At 44.8% G+C, this 24,028-nt stretch overlaps 1 protein-coding gene across 7 annotated transcripts in view; it reads left to right on the top strand.

Annotated features, from left to right (window-relative positions):
- Positions 1 to 23,414, top strand: part of CORO1C (coronin 1C) — an 83,727-nt gene extending 60,313 nt beyond the window's left edge. For 5 of the 7 annotated variants that reach the window (XM_032603430.1, XM_032603426.1, XM_032603427.1 and 2 more), the window contains 8 exons: positions 12,021 to 12,150; positions 14,903 to 15,084; positions 16,258 to 16,377; positions 17,234 to 17,338; positions 18,819 to 18,964; positions 20,960 to 21,017; positions 21,119 to 21,364; positions 22,459 to 23,414. In XM_032603430.1, coding sequence (XP_032459321.1) covers positions 12,021 to 12,150; positions 14,903 to 15,084; positions 16,258 to 16,377; positions 17,234 to 17,338; positions 18,819 to 18,964; positions 20,960 to 21,017; positions 21,119 to 21,364; positions 22,459 to 22,578 — 1,107 coding nt within the window. In that variant the 3' untranslated portion in view covers positions 22,579 to 23,414. The remainder of the gene's footprint in view (positions 1 to 12,020; positions 12,151 to 14,902; positions 15,085 to 16,257; positions 16,378 to 17,233; positions 17,339 to 18,818; positions 18,965 to 20,959; positions 21,018 to 21,118; positions 21,365 to 22,458) is intronic. The other 2 variants (XM_032603429.1, XM_032603425.1) reach the window with 1 other exon arrangement.
- The last annotated feature ends 614 nt before the right edge of the window (positions 23,415 to 24,028 follow it).

The raw sequence follows: 24,028 nt of genomic DNA, 5'->3' as shown, positions 1-24,028 counted from the left end.
CACTCTCCCTATCCCACCCCTCTAGGTGGTAACAGAGCACTGAGCTGATCTCCCAGTGCTATGCGGCTGCTTCCCACTAGCTATCTGTTTAACATCTGGTAGTGTATATATGTCCATGCCACTCTTTCACTTCATCCCAGCTTACCCTTCCCACTCCCCGTGTCCTCAAATCCATTCTCTACGTCTGCATCTTTATTCCTGTCCTGCCCCTAGGTTCTTCAGGACCTTTTTTTTTTTTTTTTTTTTTAAGATTCCATATATATGTGTTAGCATATGGTATTTGTTTTTCTCTTTCTGACTTACTTCACTCTGTATGACAGACTCTAGGTCCATCCACCTCACTACAAGTAACTCAGTTTCGTTTCTTTTTATGGCTGAGTAACATTCCATTGTATATACATGCCACATCTTCTTTATCCATTCATCTGCTGATGGACACTTAGGTTGCTTCCATGTCCTGGCTATTGTAAATAGAGCTGCAGTAAACATTGTGGTATATGACTTTTTGAATTACGGTTTTCCCAGGGTATATGCCCAGTAGTGGGATTGCTGGGTCATATGGTAGTTCTATTTTTAGTTTTTTAAGGAAGCTCCATACTGTTCTCCATAGTGGCTGTATCAATTTACATTCCCACAAACAGTGCAAGAGGGTTCCCTTTTCTCTGGAGAGTTTTTATCATAAATGGGTGTTGAATTTTGTCAAAAGCTTTTTCTGCATCTCTTGAGATGATCGTATGGTTTTGCTTCTTCAGTTTGTTAACATGGTGTATCACATTGGTTGATTTGCATATATTGAAGAATCCTTGCATCCCTGGGATAAATCCCACTTGATCATGGTGTATGATCCTTTTAATGTGTTGTTGGATTCTGTTTGATAGTATTTTGTTGAGGAGTTTTGCATCTATATTCATCAGTGATATTGGTCTGTAATTTTCATATTTGTACTATCTTTGTCTGGTTTTGGTATCAAGGTGATGGTGGCCTCATAGAATGAGTTTGTGAGTGTACCTTCCTCTGCAATTTTTTGGAAGAGTTTGAGAAGGATGGGTGTTAGCTCTTCTCTAAATGTTTGATAGAATTCACCTGTGAAGCCGTCTGGTCCTGGACTTCTGTTTGTTGGAAGATTTTATTTTTTTTTTGCGGTATGCGGGCCTCTCACTGTTGTGGCCTCTCCCGTTGCGGAGCACAGGCTCCAGACGCACAGGCTCAGCGGCCATGGCTCACAGGCCCAGCTGCTCTGCGGCACGTGGGATCTTCCCGGACCGGGGCACGAACCTGTGTCCCCTGCATCGGCAGGCGGACTCTCAACCACTGCGCCACCAGGGAAGCCCTGTTGGAAGATTTTTAATCACAGTTTCAATTTCATTCCTTGTGATTGGTCTGTTCATATTTTCTGTTTCTTCCTGGTTCAGTCTTGGAAGGTTATACCTTTCTAAGAATTTGTCCATTTCTTCCAGGTTGTCCATTTTATTGGCATAGAGTTGCTTGTAGTAGTCTCTTATGATGCTTTGTATTTCCACGGTGTCTGTTGTAACTTCTCCTTTTTCATTTCTAATTTTTTTGATGGGAGTCCTCTCCCTCTTTTTCTTGATGAGTCTAGCTAAAGTTTTATCAATTTTGTTTATCTTCTCAAAGAACCAGCTTTTAGTTTTATTGATCTTTGCTATTGTTTTCTTTGTTTGTATTTCATTTATTTCTGCTCTGATCTTTATGATTTCTTTCCTTCTGATAACTTTGGGTTTTGTTTTTTCTTCTTTCTGTAGCTCCTTTAGGTGTAAGGTTAGATTGTTTGAGATTTTTCTTGTTTCTTGAGGTAGGATTGTATTGCTGTAAACTTCCCTCTTAGAACTGCTTTTGCTGCATCCCATAGGTTTTGGATCATTGTGTTTTCCTTGTCATTTGTCTCTAGATATTTTTTGATTTCCTCTTTGATTTCTTCAGTGATCTCTTGGTTATTTAGTAACTTATTGTTTAGCCTCCATATGTTTGTGCTTTTTACGTTTTCTTCCCTGTAATTGATTTCTAATCTCATAGTGTTGTGGTTGGAAAAGATGCTTGATATGATTTCAATTTTCTTAAATTTACTGAGGCTTGATTTGTGACCCAAGATATGATCTATCCTAGAGAATGTTCCGTGTGCACTTGAGAAGAAAGTGTAATCTGCTGTTTTGGGATGGAATGTCCTATAAATATCAATTAAATCTATCTGGTCTGTTGTGTCATTTAAAGCTTGTGTTTCCTTATTAATTTTCTGTCTGGATGATCTGTCCATTGGTGTAAGTGAGGTGTTAAAGGCCCCCACTATTATTGTGTTACTGTCGATTTCCTCTTTTATAGCTGTTAGCAGTTGCCTTATGTCTTGAGGTGCTCCTATGTTGGGTGCGTGTATATTTATAATTGTTATATCGTCTTCTTGGATTGATCCCTTGAGCATTATGTAGTGTCCTTCCTTGTCTCTTGTAACATTCTTTATTTTAAAGTCTATTTTATCTGATAATGAGTATTGATACTCCAGCTTTCTTTTGATTTCCATTTGCACGGAATATCTTTTTCCATCCCCTCACTTTCAGTCTGTATGTGTCCCTAGGTCTGAAGTAGGTCTCTTGTAGACAGCATATATATGGATCTTGTGTTTGTATCCATTCAGCAAACCTGTGTCTTTTGGTTGGAGCATTTAATTTGTTCACGTTTAAGGTAATTATCGATATGTATGTTCCTATGACCATTTTCTTAATTGTTATGGGTTTGTTTTTGTAGATCCTTTTCTTCTCTTGTGTTTCCCACTTAGAGAAGTTCCTTTAGCATTTGTTGTAGAGCTGGTTTGGTGGTGCTGAATTCTCTTAGCTTTTGCTTGTCTCTAAAGCTTTTGATTTCTCTGTCAAATCTGAATGAGATCCTTGCCAGGTAGAGTAATCTTGGTTGTAGGTTCTTCCCTTTCATCACTTTAAATATATCATACCGCTCCCTTCTGGCTTGTAGAGTTTCTGCTGAGAAATCACCTGTTAACCTTATGAGAGTTCCCTTGTGTGTTGTTTGTCGTTTTTCCCTTGTTGCTTTCAATAATTTTTGTCTTTAATTTTTGTCAGTTTGATTACTGTGTGTCTTGGTGTGTTCCTTCTTGGGTTTATCGTGCCTGGGTCTCTGTGCTTCCTGGACTTGGGTGGTTATTTGCTTTCCCATGTTAGGGAAGTTTTCGACTATAATCTCTTCAAATATTTTCTCTGGTCCTTTCTCTCTCCTCCTTCTGAGACCCCTATAATGCGAATGTTGTTGCGTTTAATATTGTCCCAGAGGTCTCTTAGGCTGTCTTCATTTCTTTTCATTCTTTTTTCTTTATTCTGTTCCATGGCAGTGAATTCCACCATTCTGTCTTCCAGGTCACTTGTCTGTTCTTCTGTCTCAGTTATTCTGCTATTGATTCCTTCTAGTGTAGTTTTCATTTCAGTTATTAGATTGTTCATCTCTGTTTGTTTGTTCTTTAATTCTTCTAGATCTTTGTTAAACATTTCTTGCATCTTCTTGATCTTTGCCTGCATCCTTTTTCCGAGGTCCTGGATCATCTTCGCTATCATTATTCTGAATTCTTTTTCTGGAAGGTTGCCTATCTCCACTTCATTTAATTGTTTTTATGGGGTTTTATCTTGTTCCTTCATCAGGTATGAAGTCCTCTGGCTTTTCATTTTGTCTATCTTGCATGAATGTGGTTTTTCCTTCCACAGGCTGCAGAATTATAGTTCTTCTTGCTTTTGCCGTATGCCCTCTCCCCACCCGTTTCTTAATACCTCATTTTCTTTTTTGTTCTCCTGAAGATGAAAGACCAGTGTACAACAAATCAAATGATTTCAAACAGCAACATTATTAATTTAAAAAAAAAAAAAAGCAGAAAAGTTCTCTGTAGTTTCCCAAGCGTAGCCTCCTGGTAATAATAGCCCAGGACCTGCAACTGTAGATGGATATCAAGGTCCAGCTCCAGTAGAGAAAGGATGCTGAGATAAGCCCAGGTCACTTAAATGCTCTCAGCCTCAGTTGCCTTACATGCTTAAAAAACTAAATTAAATAAAACAAGCCAATGGAGAGGATCCAGGAAGTATAATGAGTTACTGTTTTTTTACAGTGAGTTTTGATATATACTTATAGTGGATTCATGGTAGTAAGAATATCTTTAGCAAATAATTCAGTAGAAAAAAACAGAGTAGAACCAATTTACCAAATGATCTGTAAAACGATTAACTTAATTAAAAAAAATACTTTTTGTGTTTATAGTATAATTCCATTATGTCCTCTGCATTTAAGCAGTGATTTATTCACTGTGTGAGAATTGATTCTGTGGCAGTCATGTTACATTGATTGCAGTTTTAGAGAGGGAATGCCAGCCTTATGGTACATTCCTCCATCTTTTAGAGATGGCTTCTTTAAGCGGCCAAAAAGTAAATTATATTGGCATGGTTTGCCTTTGGTGTACTACCTTTTCTTTTCTTTTTTTTTTGGCCGCATTGCTTGGCATGTAATGTGGGATCTTAGTTCCCCAACCAGGGATCGGAACCTGTGCCCCCTGCAGTGGAAGCATGAACTCTTCACCACTGGACCGCCAGGGGAGTCCTGGTGTACTACTTTTTTTTTTTTTTTTTTCCCGGTACCCAGGCCTCTCACTGTTGTGGCCTCTCCCGTTGCGGAGCACAGGCTCTGGACGCGCAGGCTCAGCGGCCATGGCTCACGGGCCCAGCTGCTCCACGGCATGTGGGATCTTCCCAGACCGGGGCACGAACCCGTGTCCCCTGCATCGGCCGGCAGACTCTCAACCACTGTGCCACCAGGGAAGCCCCATGGTGTACTACTTTTGAAGTGATGTTTTGTATGAGCAGATAGCAATGATATAAACCCCTCTTCCCAGAAACGATACTCTGCTCCTAGGTTTTCCAGATTTTTGGTACTGTGAGTTCTTTTTTCTAACTCTCCTCACAGAGAGTTTTAACGATTGTAGCTGTTAAGTATTTTACTTGGGAAAATTTTAGCTCTAGGAAAATAACAGTGTTTAAATAATACAAAGCGCAGCCAAGGGGAATCCCCTGGCGGACCAGTGGTTAGAACTCTGTACTTTCACTGCTGAGGGCCTGGGTTCAATCCCTGGTGAGGGAACTAAGATCCCACAAGCTGAGTGGTGCGGCCAAAAATAAATAAATAAATACAAGAGCAGGCAAGGCAAGTTTAGTGAATGATGTTGATTCAACACTGTCCATTATCTGCAAACACAGATGCAAAAACTGGCGAATTCAGACAGTGGCGCTGCCTGACTGGTTCTTCCAGAGTCTGGGAGAGGGAAAGATCTTGCAGGAGGAGCATCTTATTTGCCTTTACCTAGATGTTCTGATTGGTCCCAAATGATGAAGTTTAAATGGACACTTTTCCCTTTTCTCAAATCAGTCTTAAACTCCTGTGGAAATCAACAAAAATAAACTCCCCCTTTTTTTTTTTTTTTTGCGGTACGCGGGCCTCTCACTGTTGTGGCTTCTCCCGTTGCGGAGCACAGGCTCAGCGGCCGTGGCTCATGGGCCCAGCCACTCCGTGGCACGTGGGACCCTCCCAGACCTGGGCACGAACCCGCATCCCCTGCATTGGCAGGCAGACTCTCAACCACTGTGCCACCAGGGAAGCCCTAAACTCCCTATTTTACCCATTTTTGCTTCTGTTGTAAATTTTCCTATTACAGTTTTTGCCTTGAAATAAAGGTAGAAGTGATGTGGTTGGTGATGGGAGCGCATTCCCCAGGACTCTGGTCCTACTCAGTCATTCAGCAGGACTTCTTGTTATTTCCATTCTGTACAGATTGCGTCTGGGCCATTGGCCAAGTGGGTATTATAACCTTGGCACATCGGAACCCAACTCTCACTTCTTGATTTTCTCAAAACCAATGTTGTTCTCAGTGTCATGGTTCATTTAGGGATGTCCTGACTCTCTGCATCCTGCCCCTTGGGGTGTTGGATCAGTGGCTTCTGCAGGGGGTTTGCTGCTCTGCAGCTGCTGCAGAATCTCAGACTCTCCCTGTCCCTTTAGATCAGCTCTTCCCTTCATTCTGCCTTTGGAATTGGTTTCCTCTACATTTTAAAAATGCGGCGTTTTGGGGGAATAGCCGTTTTTATTGCTGTAACTCTAGTGCCTAACCTGGTAGCAAGTTCACGATGGGTGATTCAAACAGGGAGGCAGTGTCTGGAAACACTTTGTGTTTGCTTTAAATTTGCGCTGTGTTTGAGAAATAAAACCATCAAATAAGTGTACTTTAAAATGACTACTTGAGAGAAACCCACTCTTCTTAACTTTCCTCCCTTTTTTTCTTGTTAGAACTGTTCTCTTGAGCTGTCCTTTTTCCATATTTAGAAATTCACATGGGAAGAGGATGCCAGTGATATAGTCATTCCTGAATGGATGCTTAAAGTTGTTTTTTCCAGAACCATGTTGGGTTTTCACCAATTGATTCACTTTTTCATCTGGAAGCCCTGGAGACTAATTGTGCTTTTTTTCCTTTCTTTCAAAACAAAACAAGACAAAACATTGCCATAGTAATGTGTTGTCCACATAGAAAATTCCAGGAATACACAGTATTATTTTAAAAAAAAGAAAAGAAAAAATCAGGAGGAGAGGGGATAGCTTGTAGTGGCTGCCGTGCTGAGATGCCCACTCAGGGCACAGCAGAGGGTGTTTGATGCCACTTTTCCTCTCTACTCACCGCATACGTTTTTGGAAGAGCCGAGTGGTATGAGAGTCCTAGCCGCAGCCACGGAGCAGAGAGAAGCTGACGGACCAGCCTGGAAATCAGAGCCGATCTCATTTGTGCTAATTGGCCCGGGCATGAACTGGAGCTTTCACACATATGATATCTTGGATATAAACAGCCCTGCAGTTGGATACAGGGCTGAATTAATTTGAAGACGAATTAATTTCATTCCATAGAATCCTGCTATGCAGACTTAAAATTACATGTTGGGGTCATAGGGGTCACAGTTCCAGCAAGAAAAATAATCATGAACATATAGTAGATCCTTTTTTTGCCAAGTGCCGTTTTAAGCGTTTATGTGGTGATTATATTTAACCATTGTTAACAGCACAGTAAGGCAGGAGTGTGTCCCATTTTACCACTCAGGAAACACAGGCCTAGGGGGTGACAGTTTTGTCAAAGGTCACCCCGTTTGCAGTAGTTCACATTCGGGTAGTGCTTGGGGGTGCAGAATGTATCAGCTCATTTGACCTTTGCATTTACCCCTGAGGAGGCAGAGCCGCTGCTGTCCCCCGTATGGAACAAGGAAATCAAGGTTCCCAGAAGTGAGGCCCCTCCTTAATGCTGACACATCCAGTTAGTGTCCCAGCTCTGGTGGAGACCGTGTCTTCTGATGCTCCAGGCCAGCATCCTTTCCACCACACCAGGCTGCATCCCAGGTTATGCACAAGAAAACTAAACAGGGACCGAATGGGACTCCTTCAACTTCTCCAGTCCAAGCTGGAAGGCCGTTGCCGGCTGCAGCAGAGAGCCCTACAGAGGGCAGAGAGCCGCGTACCGACAGGCCTGTGAGCAGGGCCAGCAGGCCCGAAGCAGGGCTGTGTCCGCTTCGTGTGGAAGGACTTACAGATGTGCCAGCCCTTCCCCACAGGCCGCCGTTCCCCCCACAGAGGCCGGAATGCCATTGTCTTTGCATTTCATCGTACAGGCTTTTCTGGTCACTCTCCCCTGCCTCTGGGAATCCTCATGCCAGTGTTATCTTTCTTACTCTGGTGACTTTTTCCTGTCAGCCCCTAAGCCAGCCTCTTTGGAGCATCAGCTCTTTAGAAAATTGCTCTCTGCATCTGTGTTTTTTATTTTGAAACTGGATCGTGGGTTTCCTTCCTTCCTTCTCCCTTTACATCTCTTTTTTTTCTTTATAAATTTATTTATTTATTTTTGGCTGTTTTGGGTCTTCGTTGCTGCACGCAGCCTTTCTCTAGTTGCGGCGAGCGGGGGCTACTCTTCGTTGTGGTTCGCGGGCTTCTCATTACGGTGGCTTCTCTTGTTGCGGAGCACAGGCTCTAGGCACACAGGCTTCAGTAGTTGTGGTGCATGGGCTTAGCTGCTCCACGGCATGTGGGATCTTCCCGGACCAGGGCTTGAACCCGTGTCCCCTGCATTGGCAGGTGGATTCTTAATCACTGCACCACCACAGAAGTCCCATCTAAGTGCTTTAGATTCATGTTACCACATCGGTCTCCAGACAACCCCACTGAGGGCAGGTTCATTATTATTCCCATTCTATTGGCGAGGAAACTCAAGGCCCAGGTAGATTAGGTGAATGTCCCCAAGGTCATACAGCTGATACGTAGCAGAATCAGGATATTCTTCACCCCTGCACCGTACTGGGGGCACAGACTGTGTGCCAGGCACTATTCTAGGACTTTCTTAACTCAGTCCTCACAGCAGCCCTAGGAAGCACAGGTACTGATGCTTCCCTGTGCAGTGATGTTGAACTGTTTGCCGAGGACCATCACAGTAAAAGGCCTGGGCAGGATTTGAACCAGGGTCTCTTTGGCTCCAGAGCCCATGCTCCATCCAACTGCTTGTCTTTGCTGTCTTTTTGACTTTCGGCCTCATAGACAGCTCTGCTTTGTTAGACCGTAAACCCTTTGAGAGCGGGACCTGGGTTTAGTTGTCCTTCCCCACTTGCCTGGTAATGGGCCTGCGTTACAGTGGCTACTCAGGAAAAGTGCGGCACAAGTGAGTAGCCGAGGTAGTGAGATGGGTTAGGTGCCTGGATGAAGTACATAAGCCTCATTGAGGGAACCATGGAACCTGCTAAAAGTGAGATAAAGAAAGGGACAGAGAGTTTCCTCATTTTTAAAATTATATAATAAACGTTTTGTTCCATCATTAACATCTCCTCGCCATCCAAGGAAAAGATGCATGAAGAAGCTAGAGAAAGGAAAAGATTAAGTCCCATTGTGAGCTCTCATGTTTAAGACAGGAAATGCTGCTTATATCCAAAGCCTCCCATCACTCCACGCCTCATTAGGGATTTAGAACACACACTGCTTAATCTCGGTCATTCAGGCAGTGAAGGTTTTACTATCCTTGTGGGAAAACCCAGCAGCCCGTGGTCACAGTGCCCCCTGGAGACGGCAGGTGGAATTACCACGCTTTCCGTCCTAAGCCTATGTCGGAATTCATATTGCAAAATGCATTTCCTGTTGAGTCTCTGAAGTCTCGTTTCATAATTGTTTCTCTGCCGACTTCGTGCTTTGATTAAACCAGTAGTTGTTTTCTGTTCCTTCTATTCACAGTTTCAGTCCTGCTTTACATTCAAATAGCCAAGTTCAATGTGGAGCTGTTTTACTGTTCATAAACCCTTGAATAAAAATAGGTGAAAGCAAACAGATAGCTCTGGAGGGTAACAGATGCCCACGCTCGGAGTCTGTTATGTTTGGTGGAGAGAGGCAGTGGTCTGGGTGAGGCGTTGGGAGAGGCAAGGCAGGTTCCCTTTGCCTTCCATGCTTGTTCATGTCTGCTGTGTTTAAAATCTGCTGAAAGATGAGCGTGCAGGGGAAATTGGGTGATGTCCTAAACCTATGCCCTCAGATGGCAGGTTTATGAACAATCACTTAATTCACGACTTTCCTGCGGTCCTCAGACTGACAACATTTTTGTTCTGATTTTTTTCAGGACGACAGAACCGAGCTGAACCTTAACCACTCCTAATTCAGACTCTACCTTTCCACCAAGCAGTCGAAAACAGACAGTTGTTTGTCTCCTCCTTAAAAATCCCCAGCAAGGGAAAATTCTGTTTCTCACTTGTTCCACTGTTGAGTATGATTTTTTCCCCCTGGCAAATTCTAAATTTGTTATGAACTAGTTCCATAAGATCTTTTTTGGTAGAAGATTTACTCATTTTAATCTTCATACAGAAGAAGATAATTGTTTTAAACTTTAGCCTGTTCACAAACTTAAATGTTACTTAATATCTGGCTTTAACAGCTTTATTGAGGTATAATTCACATACAGCTTACCCATTTAAAGTGTACAATTCAGTGGTCTTTAGTATATTCATAGATATGCACCACCATCACCACAGACAATTTTAGAATGTTTTCACCACCTCAAAAAGAACCCCCCCAAAAACAGAAACCCCGTATTCTTTACCTATTGCACCCCTCCCCCACCCCCAGCACTAAGCAACCACTAATGTATTCTCTGTCTCTATAGATTTTCCTTTCTGGACATCTCATATACATGAATCCTACAATATGCGGACTGTCATCACTGGCTTCTTTACTTAACATTATCAAGCTTCATCCATGTTGTAGTGTGTGTCAGTACTTAATCCCTTTCTGTGGTCATATATTCCTTCGTGTATCACATTTTCTGTATCCATTTATCAGTTGCTGGACATTTGGGTTGTTTACACCTTTTGGCTGTTATGAATAATGCTGCTATAAAATTTGTGTACAGGTTTTAGTGTGGACATATATTTTCATTTCTCTTGGGTAGGTACCTAGGAGTAGAATTGCTGGGTCATAGGTAACTCTGTGTTTGATCATTTGAGGAACTTCCAAACTGTTGCCCAAAGTGGCTGCACTACTTTTCATTCCCACCAGCAGTGTATGAGGGCTCTGAATTCTCTATACCCTCGCCAGTGCTTTTTGTTATCTGTCTTTTTGATTCCAAACTCCTGGTGGGTATGAAGTGATATTTTATTGTGGTTTTGATGTGCACTTCCCTGATGGCTAATAATGTTGAGCAGCTCTTCATGTGTTTTTTTGCTATTCACATATCTTCCTTGAAGAAACATCTAGATTCCTTGCTCATTTAAAAAATTTGGTTATTTTCCTTTTATTGTTGAGTTGTAAGAGTTCTTTAAATATTTGAGATAAAAGTCCCTTTTCGGGGGCTTCCCTGGTGGTGCAGTGGTTGAGAGTCCGCCTGCCGATGCAGGGGACATGGGTTCGTGCCCCGGTCTGGGAAGATCCCACATGCCGCGGAGTGGCTGGGCCTGTGAGCCATGGCCGCTGAGCCTGCGCGTCCGGAGCCTGTGCTCTGCAATGGAAGAGGCCACGACAGTGAGAGGCCCGCGTACCTCAAAAAAAAAAAAAAAAAAAAAAGTCCCTTTTCGGATAGATATATGACTTGCAAATTATTTTCTCTCATTCTGTGGGTTGTCTTGTCACTTTCTTGACAGTGTTCTCTGAAGCACAAAAGTTTTAAATTTTGATGATGTCCAATTAATGTTTTTCTTTTGTAAGAAGATTTCTTTAGTACATGTTACAAAGCTATTAGCTATCTTTTCATTTTCTCAATGTAGAATTATAGAAAATGTGATGTTTGAAAAACTGCACCACCCCCCAAGAAGGTTTGGTGGATGGAGTTTGCTTTCCCCTCAAGAATCATGGACTTAGCTAGGGGTTTTCACTCCAGTGCATCTCTTCATGGGTGCTTCAGTCATTTTGTATTTTTCTTTCAATTTTTTGGTGTGCTTCTAACTGGAGAGTTTTGAACTTAACAGGGAATTTATTTTATTTTATTTTTTATTTTTTAATTTTTTTTTGCGGTATGCGGGCCTCTTGCTGTTGTGCCCTTTCCCATTGCATGGAGCACAGGCTCCGGACGCGAAGGCTTAGTGGCCCTGGCTCATGGACCCAGCCACTCCGCGGCATATGGGATCTTCCCGGACTGGGGCACAAACCAGTGTCCCCTGCATCGGCAGGTGGACTCTCAACCACTGCGCCACCAGGGAAGCCCCATTAACAGGGAATTTAAAATAAAATCTCTACTAATAGTAAATAAAAGCAGAGAGGTCTAACATTTTTAGACCTTATGGATATTCTGCTCTTTGCTCTCCTGCTGCATTTGAAAAACAGCTGTACGTGTTTCACCACATTCTGAGTTTCATCCAAAGACCACTGTATGTTCTGTTTATGCAGAGCAAGGCTTCACACTGGATGGTCACAGTAAATGTGATAGCGAAAGCCGACCGCTTTCATGTGGATGACCCTTCTTCCTTTGCCAACAGGTATGGCAGATCCCAGAAAATGGACTCACCCTTTCCCTGACTGAGCCCGTGGTCATTTTAGAAGGCCACTCAAAGAGAGTCGGCATCGTGGCCTGGCACCCGACGGCCCGCAACGTGCTTCTCAGTGCAGGTAGGAGCCGAGCTGGCCTCTGCTTTCCCCTTGCCCTCACTTCTCGTGGCCTCTGTGTGGAGGGAACAGCAGACGCATGCTGACTGTGCTGGCAGTTGTGAAGCAGATCATTGGAACCCACGACAGGGTGCCTAAATGTGGGAGTTCCCCAACACCCGTGTGCATGTGTGTGTGTCGAGGCCACTTGGGCAAAGCCAATGGAAGCTGTGGACTTCCTGCCTAGAATTAGGAACAGACACATGCTTACTTATATAATCACATTTCAGCAGAGTCGTGGTTCCTGCTGGGGCCCTCCGTGCCTCCATGGCCCTCAGTTGTAGTTATTCCTGATGTAGTAGAAGGAGCCCAAGTAGGAGCCAGGAGCCCTGGGTTCCAGCTTTGGTGTTGCCGCCAACTTTGAGGTGATCCTGTTAGTCAGATACCCTCCTTCCTTTTAAAAAATACTTTCATCTTTCTCCTTATACTTGTAGTCCATGTGTACTATGGAGAATATATATAAACAAAAGGGAGAAAAGAAAAATCATTTACAATCCCACCACCCGGAGGAAACATCATTATTACCCTTTTGATGTCTCTTTCCAGAGATATTTCTGTGCCCATAAACAATTTTACATACAAAGATGGGTTCAGACACTTTACATGTGACCTGCTTTCTGCACTTGCTGGTACACTGTGGTCCTTTTCAGGTGCCATTACATGTTGTATGATATTTTTAATGATTCCATTAATAGTCCATTGTCTGGATACCTGTTTATTTAGTCAGTCCCCTATTTTTGGACAGAGGTTGTTTCCGATTTTTCACTGTTAAACAGCACTGCAGTGAACCCTTGTGACCAAGTCCTAGTGTTCCTATTGGTTTCCCACTTGTGTAGTTTCCAAGTTTCATCTTAAAGAAATCTTTTTCTTTGTCTAAAATCTGAGATTTTATCTGCTTTTATAGAAGCAATACAAAGGACAGGAAGGAGCTTCGTGGGGTGATGGAGGTGTTGATCCTGACTGTGATGATGGCTACATGAATATGTGCATGTATCAAAACGTAACCATTGTATACTTAGAATGGGTGCATTGTATTTCATGCAAACTATACCTTAATAAGATTGGCTTATTAAAAGAGCAGTGCTAATGTTACTGGTAGAATTTTAAAGATCTTTCTCCTCACCAGTAAAAAGGAGAGGAGCAGTTCAGTTTTTAACTGGGTATGAAAGGTGTTTGTGACGTAGTGAGTTAAGTTAAAAATTTAATGCCTGGTACCTATTGAAACCAAGAACTACTTTAAAAAAAAAAAAAAGTAAGACTCTCTTTTTTAAAATCACAATTGACTATAACTGGGAAGCCTTCCAGTGTTCTACTCAGAACCTCAGTCTGATAAGGAGAGAAAACAATTCCAAAGGTGGAATTCCCTCATGGAAAATACCCTACTGGCCGCCTCATGGAGGTCAAATCTAGGGTATCATCAGCAGACTGAGCCCAGTCTCCCTTTTACACGCAGAGGAGAATGGTTGATTGCAGCGTTGTGCATAGTTTTGCATAGTTTAAGACTATGTGATCCATCCACAGTGGCTGAAGTTACTCGTTTGCCTGTGATGAACGAGGCAGAGGATGGGTCAAATCTCCATCGCAGAGTTTAGCTCCAACTTTTCATACTGTCTGTCGTACAGTTTTTTTCACCCATTTCCTACTTCTGACCCTAGGTAACGTAGGTGTCCTGGTTATTAGTGGCTAATTTTTCTAAGTGCTTGCAGAATTGGCTTATTGACAAGAATCCATCTTCAGGATGTCTGTCCCTTATTTTGCTTCATCCTTGAGCTAATGTCCTGGAAGCAGCAAATGGTGCCTCTTTTTTTTTTTTTTTCCGGACGCGCAGGCTTAGCGGTCATGGCTCACGGGCCCAGCCGCTCCGCGGCATGTGGGATCTTCCCCGACCGGGGCATGAACCCGTGTCCCCTGCATCGGCAGGCGGACTCCCAACCACTGCGCCACCAGGGAAGCCCGTGGTGCCTCTTTTTAAAGGGGCCTCGGGGACTTGGGGCCAGCCCTGGAGGGAAGGGAGGATGGAACTGAAGAGCTGAGGGGCTGTGGCTCAGTGGACCTGTGGCCTCTTTGGGGATCAGGTTCTGAATTCACGTGCCTACTTGACGACAGTTGAGGACAGTTTGTGCTTCTCAAATCAGGCCAGTCTTGGCCTATTTTTCTCCCCTTTTAAAGATAAAGATCTGCTGTGAGCAGATGGCTAGGCATTTCCCTTCACTTGTAATTTACATGCTTTTGTGCAAGACCATGTCTTAACAGCATGGTTGATGGGAATAACCTGCTATCCAGTCTTTGTCTTGAGCCTCCGAAACCACCATTTAAACCCTTTATTTTTAGTTCCTCTGGGAAAAAAAGAAGCTGTATTCGTTCTGATGCTTGTTTTACTAGAAAAGGAAACTTAAGATCACTCAGGGTCCACCAGCCCAGTTAACTCTTAAAAAAAAACATAGGGTTCTATTTTCCTGTTGTTCTTTGTTTGGTTGGTGTTTTTGTTTCACATGAGCCCAAACTTCACAAGCTGTATTTTTCCTTTAATGTGTTTCTTTTACACAAATTTCTTTTTTTCTTGGTCACATCAGTTTTTGACTGCCAGTAAGTAAGCCTTCTTATAATTAGCATCTCCATTTCAATACACAGGTGTGTTTATCCTCCCTGTATTTGTATCGATAGTTTTCACAAATGTGGTGTTGTGCAGGCGTTTCTTATCCCTGCTTGCTTTCAGGCTGTGATAACACCATCATCATCTGGAACGTGGGGACGGGGGAAGCCCTTTTAAACCTGGACGATATACATTCGGACATGATTTACAACGTGAGCTGGAACCGGAACGGCAGTCTGATCTGCACGGCCTCCAAAGACAAGAAAGTGAGAGTAATCGATCCTAGGAAACAGGAGATTGTTGCTGTAAGTATTCTTAGGAGAAAAGCCCCAGTATGTGTAGCGCTTTAGGGAGTGAGAACTTTCTGCGTTTTAAGGCAGACCGCAGGGGCTGGGACTGCCAGTCCGTGGACCTTTGCTGTGTGCAGACGCCAAACTGTGAATCAGAAGAGTCTCGGCCAGGCTTCTGTCTCCCAGTTGCCCTTCTCTCCAGAGCTGTGCATTTCTAGCTTTTACCCAAGCCTTCCCTCTCACTTGGCGACCATTTCTCACAAAGAAACAAAGTTTTTTTTATCAGTTTGCTTAAGAATGTGCAAGTCTAGAGCAGCTAACCCACAGAGTTTACTGCACGCTGGCTTAGGACTGCAGATGGATCTGTTGATTCTCTCCGCTGCTCCCCAGTCGGTCTTTAAAGGGCCTGACAAGATGCCATGGGTTCTCTCCACAGCTCAGTGTCCCCGTTTCTGCCACCTGAGCTAGGCTTCCACAGAATCACACATCACAGCAAAAGATGGACACTCGGGCCTTTAGTCAGGTTGATACTGCAAGTGTTGAATCCAGAGGTGCCTCACTTCCACCCCACCCTGCCTCGTCACGGCCCTTCTCTGAGAAGGTGGCTCTTGGCTGGTGATAATTCTCAAGAGTCGGCTGACAGGCATGGCTGGTGCTTATCAAGGCCCCATACCCTGTGCTTTGTCCACTAGAACCTTCCAAGGGGTGGGGCTGGTGGGCTCCCGCTGAAGAGATGAGGCTAAGGAACGGGCTAGCCAGACTCCACGTTCTGTCCTGTGAAATTGCGAGATGCCGTAGCGACCGTCCACCTTCAGGTTATCATCATACTCTTGAGAAACAAAGGCTTGGCAGAGCCGTTTCGTGTGTTTTGTCTTTGCAGAGCCTGGACTTGGGTTGGTGGCAGGGGCTGGTGGAAGGACTGAGGCCGTTCAGTCCAGGCCTGGCGCGATTGCTCGCTCGCCAGCCAAGGGGCCTTGGCCAGAGCCCTTGGTGTCGCTTTGTTTCCTCCTCCTCCAGGGAGGGGAGGTGGCCAGTACTAACACGCTCGTGCACGTACGTGCACACACACACACCTTTGACGCGAGTGCCACGTGGGGCGGCGGGCTTCACTGTCTGAGCCCCCGCTCTCCCCCACTTTTCCTTCCTGCAGTCTGACTGTGTAAGCTGCCTCTTTGCTCTCTCGCCCAGGAGAAGGAGAAAGCACATGAAGGAGCCCGACCCATGAGGGCCATCTTTCTGGCTGACGGCAACGTCTTTACCACTGGTTTCAGCCGCATGAGCGAGCGGCAGCTGGCCCTCTGGAACCCGGTATGCCCCTTCCCAGCCCTGCCACCCCTTCCCCAGCCTCGAGCTTTCTCTTTTCTGAGCGGGCCTTTGGGTTGGTCAGTAGATGATAGGGTTCTCAGTGTCGTTTGCTGAACTCCTGCTTGTCTTAAGTTGGATGTGAAGTTCTCATCCTCACTGGAGACTTACTGTGAAATGTATTTTAAAAATGCATTCTTGATACTCCCAAGGAGTCTCTGTTGACTGTAGATTTTAGAAAGAATGCGTGAAGAATCCAGTGTTTCAGACTTGGGAAATAAGTTCTAAACTTAGTTAAAATATTTCCTAAAGAACACGATCAAATGTCTAAATCAAAATAGTCATGCTTGGGAAAATGTTCATGACAGCACAAGTGGGAAAAACGTACTGAACTGCATATATGGTATGATCCCAATCTGTGTGTGCTTCTATGTTGGAAGGAAATAGGCCAAAATGGTAATTGTTTCTACCCCCCACTGGCCCGTGGGATTACGGAATATGGGATGATTTTTATGTTTTTCCTTGTACCTTCTGATTTCTAAAAGAACATGAGTTTATTTTTGTAATAAGAAAAAAGTACTTTTAAAAAGGAAAGCAGTCACAAAGGAGATAGGCTCTCATCTCTGTCATGGGATCACACTGATGTGTGCATTATGTTGCCAAATCAACACAATTTTCAGTGAGTTGGATCTCACCTAGTATTCCTATTGGTAATTACATGTATGAATATCATATGTGCATTGTTTAAACTTTCATTATTTTAGGGAAATGGCTAACTTAATTAGGGATGAAAAATGTATCATCTTATAAAAATTCACCTTTTAAAAATGTGTGTGCGTGTGTGTGTATTTTTTTTTCCCAGAAAAATATGGAGGAACCAATTGCTCTTCATGAAATGGACACTAGCAATGGGGTGTTGCTACCTTTCTATGACCCCGACACCAGTATCATTTACTTATGTGGAAAGGTAAACAGTAATTTTGCTGTTTGATCTTAAATTTAATCCTGTAAGAAGAAAAGTTTATCCTTCAGAGATTTAGTAGATGAGCAATTGTATAGAGAATAGTGCTCCATGGGTATAAGCTTTTGAGGGCCTCAGAGACTCTCCAGAGGGTTCTCGCTCCTGGAGTTCAGTGTTAAGGCCCAGGCCTTGCAATTACATGGCCTGACTCAAGTGTCAGGAGGTGACAGTCGTTACAAGAAGACCCCACACTGAACTCAGGACACCTTCCTGCTGCCTGATGATTTCTGCCTAACTAAAGTGTTGGTAGCTTTATTATCATTACTGTTACTTCATTTTAGAAGGTAAAGACCTCAGTATTCCTCATTCTTCTGTAGGCTCAATTTCCCTTAGAATTTTTGTAGTTGAAATAAATGAATTAATACAAATGGAGCTGTTGATATGTTCCCTTCCCCAAACCTGTCAGATAGTCCCTTGCTGGGGATGAAGCTGGGGGTGTTTTACTTCTGTTCACAGTTGATGGAGTGGGCTGCAGACCTGCTTGACATTTTTATAGGTCAGTTATTTAGAAACCGAGATCTTGTCTGTTTCCTTGAAAGTCATTTTACTTGAGATGTTAACAGCTGCCATAGACTGCATTGTTACCCAGATGTTACTAACACTGGATGGAAAGTTACTGTGAGTACGTAGAAAACAAATAGTGTATGATTAGCTTTTCTTCCATTGCTTTAGATGGTTACATCATTGACACAAATGGAAATATGAGAAAGGAGAGGGTTGTTAGGGCAGAGTACCGCCTAGCTATTCATCACTTCTTCTTACACACACATCTCTCCCCTCAGGCAGGACTGCCTTCATTGTTCAGGTTCATGTAACTGTGCAGACAGTTATTTACACTGAGAGAGGCTAGCCCGTTCTTCAGGTCTTCAAAAAAATCTGACCATTCTAAGCCAGATTATCACAGAACTTGACACATTGTAATGGGATAGCATTCTCCTCTGAAGTTAAAGGTTACTCACTAAAACTAATGTCTCTTCATTAGAAAAATCTTACTTCTTATTATCCGATTGTCTGGTGTTAGCACCCTCAGGTCTGTGCCCGTGGAGGTATGCTGAAAAGTCAGTAATTGCCCGCTAGCCCCTCTTGGTCTGCTGTTTGTTTGTTGTGGCGCAGTTGTTGGGCGGAGGTGTTAACCTTTCTGCTCCGACTCTGACTTGGGGCCAGACTCAGTGCAGGAAAGTCAGAACCTTCAGGAGGAGGCAGAGGAGGCTGTTTAAAGGGTGAGCTAGCCTTGCACAAGCGAGGGCTTGCTCTGCCGGGAAGAGAAACCATCATGTGCTCGAGGCAAGCCTCGTAAGGGGAGGAAAGGTCAGCCAGCGTAGCGGAGTCCCAGTCAGTGCTGGTTTGTATAGAGGAGAGAGACACCCACCTAAGTCAGATATTTCGGCTAACGTGAAACGCAAACCTGTTTCCCGATTCCTTGTAGGGTGACAGCAGTATCCGCTATTTTGAGATCACGGACGAATCCCCGTATGTCCACTACCTCAACACATTCAGCAGCAAGGAGCCTCAGAGGGGGATGGGTTACATGCCCAAGAGGGGACTCGATGTCAACAAATGTGAGATTGCCAGGTAAAGAATCGGTATCGGAAAGTGTTCAGCCTGCTTACGCCATTCGTGTCCACGCCTGAGTCTTTCTACCTGTGTGTGTGCAGTAGGATCGTAGAATTAGTATCTTGTTTCCTGCCCGTTCTTAGAAACGTGGAGTTTGAAAGCAAGAAGAAACCCTTCAAAATCATTTCATCCAGCTGTGCCCTCCCCATCCTTCAGATGATAAACTTGAAATGTGGCGGTTAAGAGGCTTCACTGGGGCGTATCACACCCTGATTTAAGTAGTGAAACCATGTTGCTTGTCTTCAGGCTGCAACTGTGGCCAGTGTCCCCTGGGAGGCAACCAGGAAGAGCCTGTCCCTGGGATGGAAATGAGGGATGGTTTTTCTGCCCTGCAGAGGGACCAGCCAGGTTCCAAAGCGGGTTGTGGAGCCCGCAGATCCGAAACTAGAGGAACAAAGTTCCACAGCGGGTGTTAGGTTAGCTTGGCTTAGGAAGCTTGGCTGTGTTGTAACTTCCGCCTCTCTGGACTACTCTGTGGAGTTTTTATAACGCTGCGTTTATATGGACATTTTTCTAAGCGTGCTGACCTGGTCACACAAATAATTGACACTTACGTCTTTAAAAATATAAGAAATCTTTATGAGCCCTTTTTTTAATATTAATCACTGCACGGTTCTTTTTGTTTTTGTTTTTTTTATAATACCTTCAACTCTATAGCTAGAATAATGAAGGAAAGCTGTCACAGATAATTCTAAATTGTGGTTTAAATCAAACTAATCAAAATGTGGTTCAAAACAGATTGAATCTGAATTTCAAAATTACATTCAGGATTTGCGAACACATTTATTTTACCGTCATCTAAAAGTTTAAAAGACGTAGTCGGCCCTTTGTATTTGTGAGTTCCAAATCCAAGGACTGAGCATATTTGGAAACAAAAGTTCCAGAAAGTTCCAAAAGGCAAAACTTGAATTTGTGGCGCATGGGAAACCATTTACGTAGCATTTACTTTGTGTCTACAACTGTTCACATAGCATTTACGTTGTACTGGGTATTGTAAGTAATCTAGAATGACTTAGAATATAAAATGCTATGCCATGTTATGTAAGGGACTTGAGCATCCACAGATTTTGGTGTCCGCGGCAGCTCCTGGAACCCACCCCCCGCAGATACCGAGGGATGACTGTATAAGGACGTCATTCAGGATGCCTCCTGTTTACTCAGTATTTCTGGGGCGTTGGTTACATGTTGGGTGCTGTGCTAATCACATGGCCCGGATCCCCTTTCTCTTTGTACCCGTGCTGTGAGGCGGGTGCTGGTTTACCCCCCATGTGGATGAGGAGCTCGAGGCTGGGTCAGGTGGGCACATGCCCAGGTGTGGGGGGTGGAGCTGGCCATCCAGCCCAGGCCAGCCTTCCCACCACTGGGCCGACCACACAGGTTTTGGGCTTGGTCTTCCTACTCTTCCCACACCCTGGATAATTCCAGATTTTTCTTGAGTGTTATGCATGATGTGGTTTGCTCGGATGCCAACATTTAATTCTAGGATTGTTTTCGTTTCCTTTTTAAAAATCCTATTTACACTTAACGAAAGTTCAGCCACTTCTCGTTGGCAGAAGACGTGGCATCCAGGTCATAGGTACTCTCTGAGACATGGGTGTTCACTGTCTTCTGGCTTGGTAATTGTCTTCTGGCTTGGTAATTTTCTCATAAGCGGTTCATTGTCGGTGGTGTTAATCATTTCCCCACAGTTGATTTGCCCCCAGGTAATTGGAACTTGACTGTCACCATGATGCATAGGCCTCTGTTCGTGTCTCCTATCCGCTGTTCCCTAGCATAGCTACTCTCAACTTCTATTTTCTCCTCTGTGAAATGGGAACGCTGAATTCTACCTGCTCCCCACGACGCGTCAGATGAGGTGATGGGCAAACACAGAATGTACGAGTGAATTATTAAGCCTGTTACTTGGCCTCCTGTTTCACTTAATGCAACTTTGCCTTTATTTCTTCTTTGAAGATTCTTCAAACTTCACGAGAGAAAGTGTGAGCCTATTATCATGACTGTCCCCAGGAAGGTAAGTGCCCAGTTGTCTAGGCAATCCATGTTTTTAAAAGGTTTTAAAAATCCCAGAGCTCCCTTCCTTACCTGTGGATTTCTCCACTGTGTCTCGTGTAGTCTGACCTTTTCCAGGATGACCTGTACCCTGACACGGCGGGGCCCGAAGCGGCGCTGGAGGCGGAAGAGTGGTTCGAGGGGAGGAATGCAGATCCACTCCTCATCTCCCTGAAGCACGGATACATTCCCGGCAAAAACAGGGACCTCAAGGTGGTCAAGAAGAACATTCTGGACAGCAAGCCCACGGCAAACAAGAAGTGCGACCTGATCAGTGTCCCCAAGAAGACCGCAGACACGGCCAGCGTGGTAAGGACCACAGGGCCTGGGGCGTGCTGGGCCGGCTCAGCCTGGCCCTCCCGAACACGCCTGCCAGCCTGGGCGTCTGCGGGCACTGTCCCCGCTGGACGGATGGGGTTCAGTAATGGTAACAGGCACTGTTTGTAGGAACCACCTTGATCACGTGACATTTATGAGTTTAACTCCTTTAGCTCTCTTTTTTATGATGACCAGGATAGAAGTCAGTCTGTTACCGATGCCGGGAAGATGAGGTCCCAGGAAGGAGGGAGTGGTGAGAGATTTTAGAAGTTGCTAAGTGTTTGAGGGGCAGAAGGATCTGGGGTGAGTGGGACTTAGAGGCAGAGATGATCCTGGGCATCTTGGCAAGAATCGTTTCAGGGGAGTGATGGAGACCAGAGGCTGACAGTGAAGACCCCTGTGGCCACGGGAGAGCAGGGTCGAGCCAGGGAGGAGAGGGGGCTGGCGTCTGCAGGCTGTAGAATGGAGTTCTGGAGGCCAGGAGGGGCCGGGAATTGTCGATGTGGAGGTGGCAGAGACAAGAGGCAAAGTGCCCTCAGGAGCTAGTGTTTTGATTGTGACCGAGCAAGCCACATGAGGCACCACAACTTTGGGGACTGCAGGGTTTCCTGCAGAAGAACCAGCTCCACGAGGGAGAAGCTCAGGCTCTTTAGAGGAGCAGGCAGGGCAAGGGATGTAGTTCCCAAGGACCTTTCTGGGAGCTGATAGGAGCTCAGTAGCCTCTGGAGGGTCACCTGTCACCCTGGTCACATAGAAGATGCTCCTGCTGGAGTTGGCTGATCGGGGTGGTTGGGATATGGGGCAGCCTTGCAGGGATCAGTCTCTTCCTGCAGTTTAGTTGTGTCCCAGGGGTCTCCATCCAGGTAGGCGCACAGGTGGGGCCAGGCCGTGATACACTGTTGCTTTGCTGTGGGTGCCAGTTGGCCCAGCCAGCATTCCTGGCGTTCCTACAAGGCTCAGCCGGGCTGCTGCAGCCCGCCACTTCCAAAATGGAAGGTCACAGTTACACCCAGTGCATTCCACCTGTGCTGAACGTTGCTGCTTTTTAGTCATCCTCTTCCCTCCCCTCTTTTTTGTTTCCTTAGCAAAATGAAGCCAAATTGGATGAGATTTTGAAAGAGATCAAATCTATAAAAGACACAATCTGCAATCAAGATGAGCGTATTTCCAAGTTAGAACAGCAGATGGCAAAGATAGCAGCCTGAAGGTCCACCCCCCGCAGACGGAGCAGGAACGCGCGCTCGCGGCTGGTAGTTGGTGTGGTCCCAGGGAGGGCGAAAGGGAGGCACTGCCACTTGGAGACATTTCAGATCTGTCGACCAGCGATAGGCCACATTCCAGTAAGGACTCAACTCGTCTCCCAAATTTGCAGAAACAAAATGTGGTTTAAAAGCTGAGCTTTTTACCAGAAAGCTTTTTTTGATGTTTTAAGTGTTATGTGACTTGTGAACTTCTAAAAGACAAAAGTGCTACTTTGATAATCCCAGATATTCTGAATTTTAGAAAACCAACCAATTCTGATTCAGTGTCCTGCCCAAGTACCTTTGGTTTTTTTTTTGTTTTTGTTTTTTACAAACAGGGACCAATGCCACATTGCTTTTTATATTTCTTTTTTTTTTTTAATGTTGCCAAAACCAAAAGTAGCTTTTTTTTCTTTGTATTTTGCTACTTTGCAGTATTTGTGTGTGGGGTTTTTTTTTCTCCTTAATTTGAAAGGGACAGCACTGTGTATGTTTATAAACTAAATGAAGATATTATTTTGTATAAACATTCATCTGAGAACAATCAGAGCAGTAGCCACACTGCTGGCTTCTTTGCAGCACAAACCTGGTTATCTTAATGACTGTACAGAAGGAAGACTTGAAAAATCACGTGGATCCATATTCCCACCCCTCCCTTTCCATTGAGTCTTCTGATCAAAAAAAAGCTCATATCGAATCGTTTCCTTTCTCTTTTCTAGAAATTGGGTGGTTGTACCAGAATGGAACTTTGCTTCTTGGTTATCCTGTGCTTCAGATGATTATAATCGAACCTAAACTAGCATGTGTTTCTGCGGTTTTGTTACACACATAGAATCTATTACCTTCATCACTTTAACGTCATGTTCCAGGTTTTGGTCAGTACTTGACAAGGGTGTCCAGGACGAGGAGCCACACGTGCTGTGGGGTGTTCCTTCTTGTCCCTTTCAGCAGCTGGCCTGGCTCCCGAGTACCCTGGGATGGGGTGAGACAGACTAGGGAACCTGGAGGGAAGCGTTCGCCCCACGTGATCCTCTGCTTTCCCGCGTGTCCCGTGCTGCCCCCTTGCTGTGCTAGACAGGTCCCCCACACCCCTCGAGCTCCTGCCCTTTCTTCTCCCTCCTGTATGCAGCCCCCTCTCTCAGGGCTCCTTTGGCCGTCCCTCCCTCCTCCTGCCTTTCGGTGCTAACTGCATTCTGCTAAGCTGAGGCCAGAGGGTGCTGTTGAATATTGATATTGAGACTGGGGAGGAGGGTCGAGAAGGAAGCAGACGTCTGCTGTAGCTTTGATGGTGCAGCTGGTCCCTGTGCACCCTCTTCACGAACTCCCCCGCACCCCCCTGCAGCTGCACCGTGGCTGGATCCGAGCACAGAGACTACCCAGCCCCCTGCCAGACACTGATCTCCCATGGCCTGCC

The sequence above is a fragment of the Phocoena sinus genome, chromosome 14 (assembly GCF_008692025.1).
Source record: "Phocoena sinus isolate mPhoSin1 chromosome 14, mPhoSin1.pri, whole genome shotgun sequence".
In the NCBI taxonomy this organism is placed as follows: domain Eukaryota; kingdom Metazoa; phylum Chordata; class Mammalia; order Artiodactyla; family Phocoenidae; genus Phocoena; species Phocoena sinus.
Note: the sequence above shows the minus strand (reverse complement) of the source record. Positions and strands in the feature narration are given on the sequence as shown.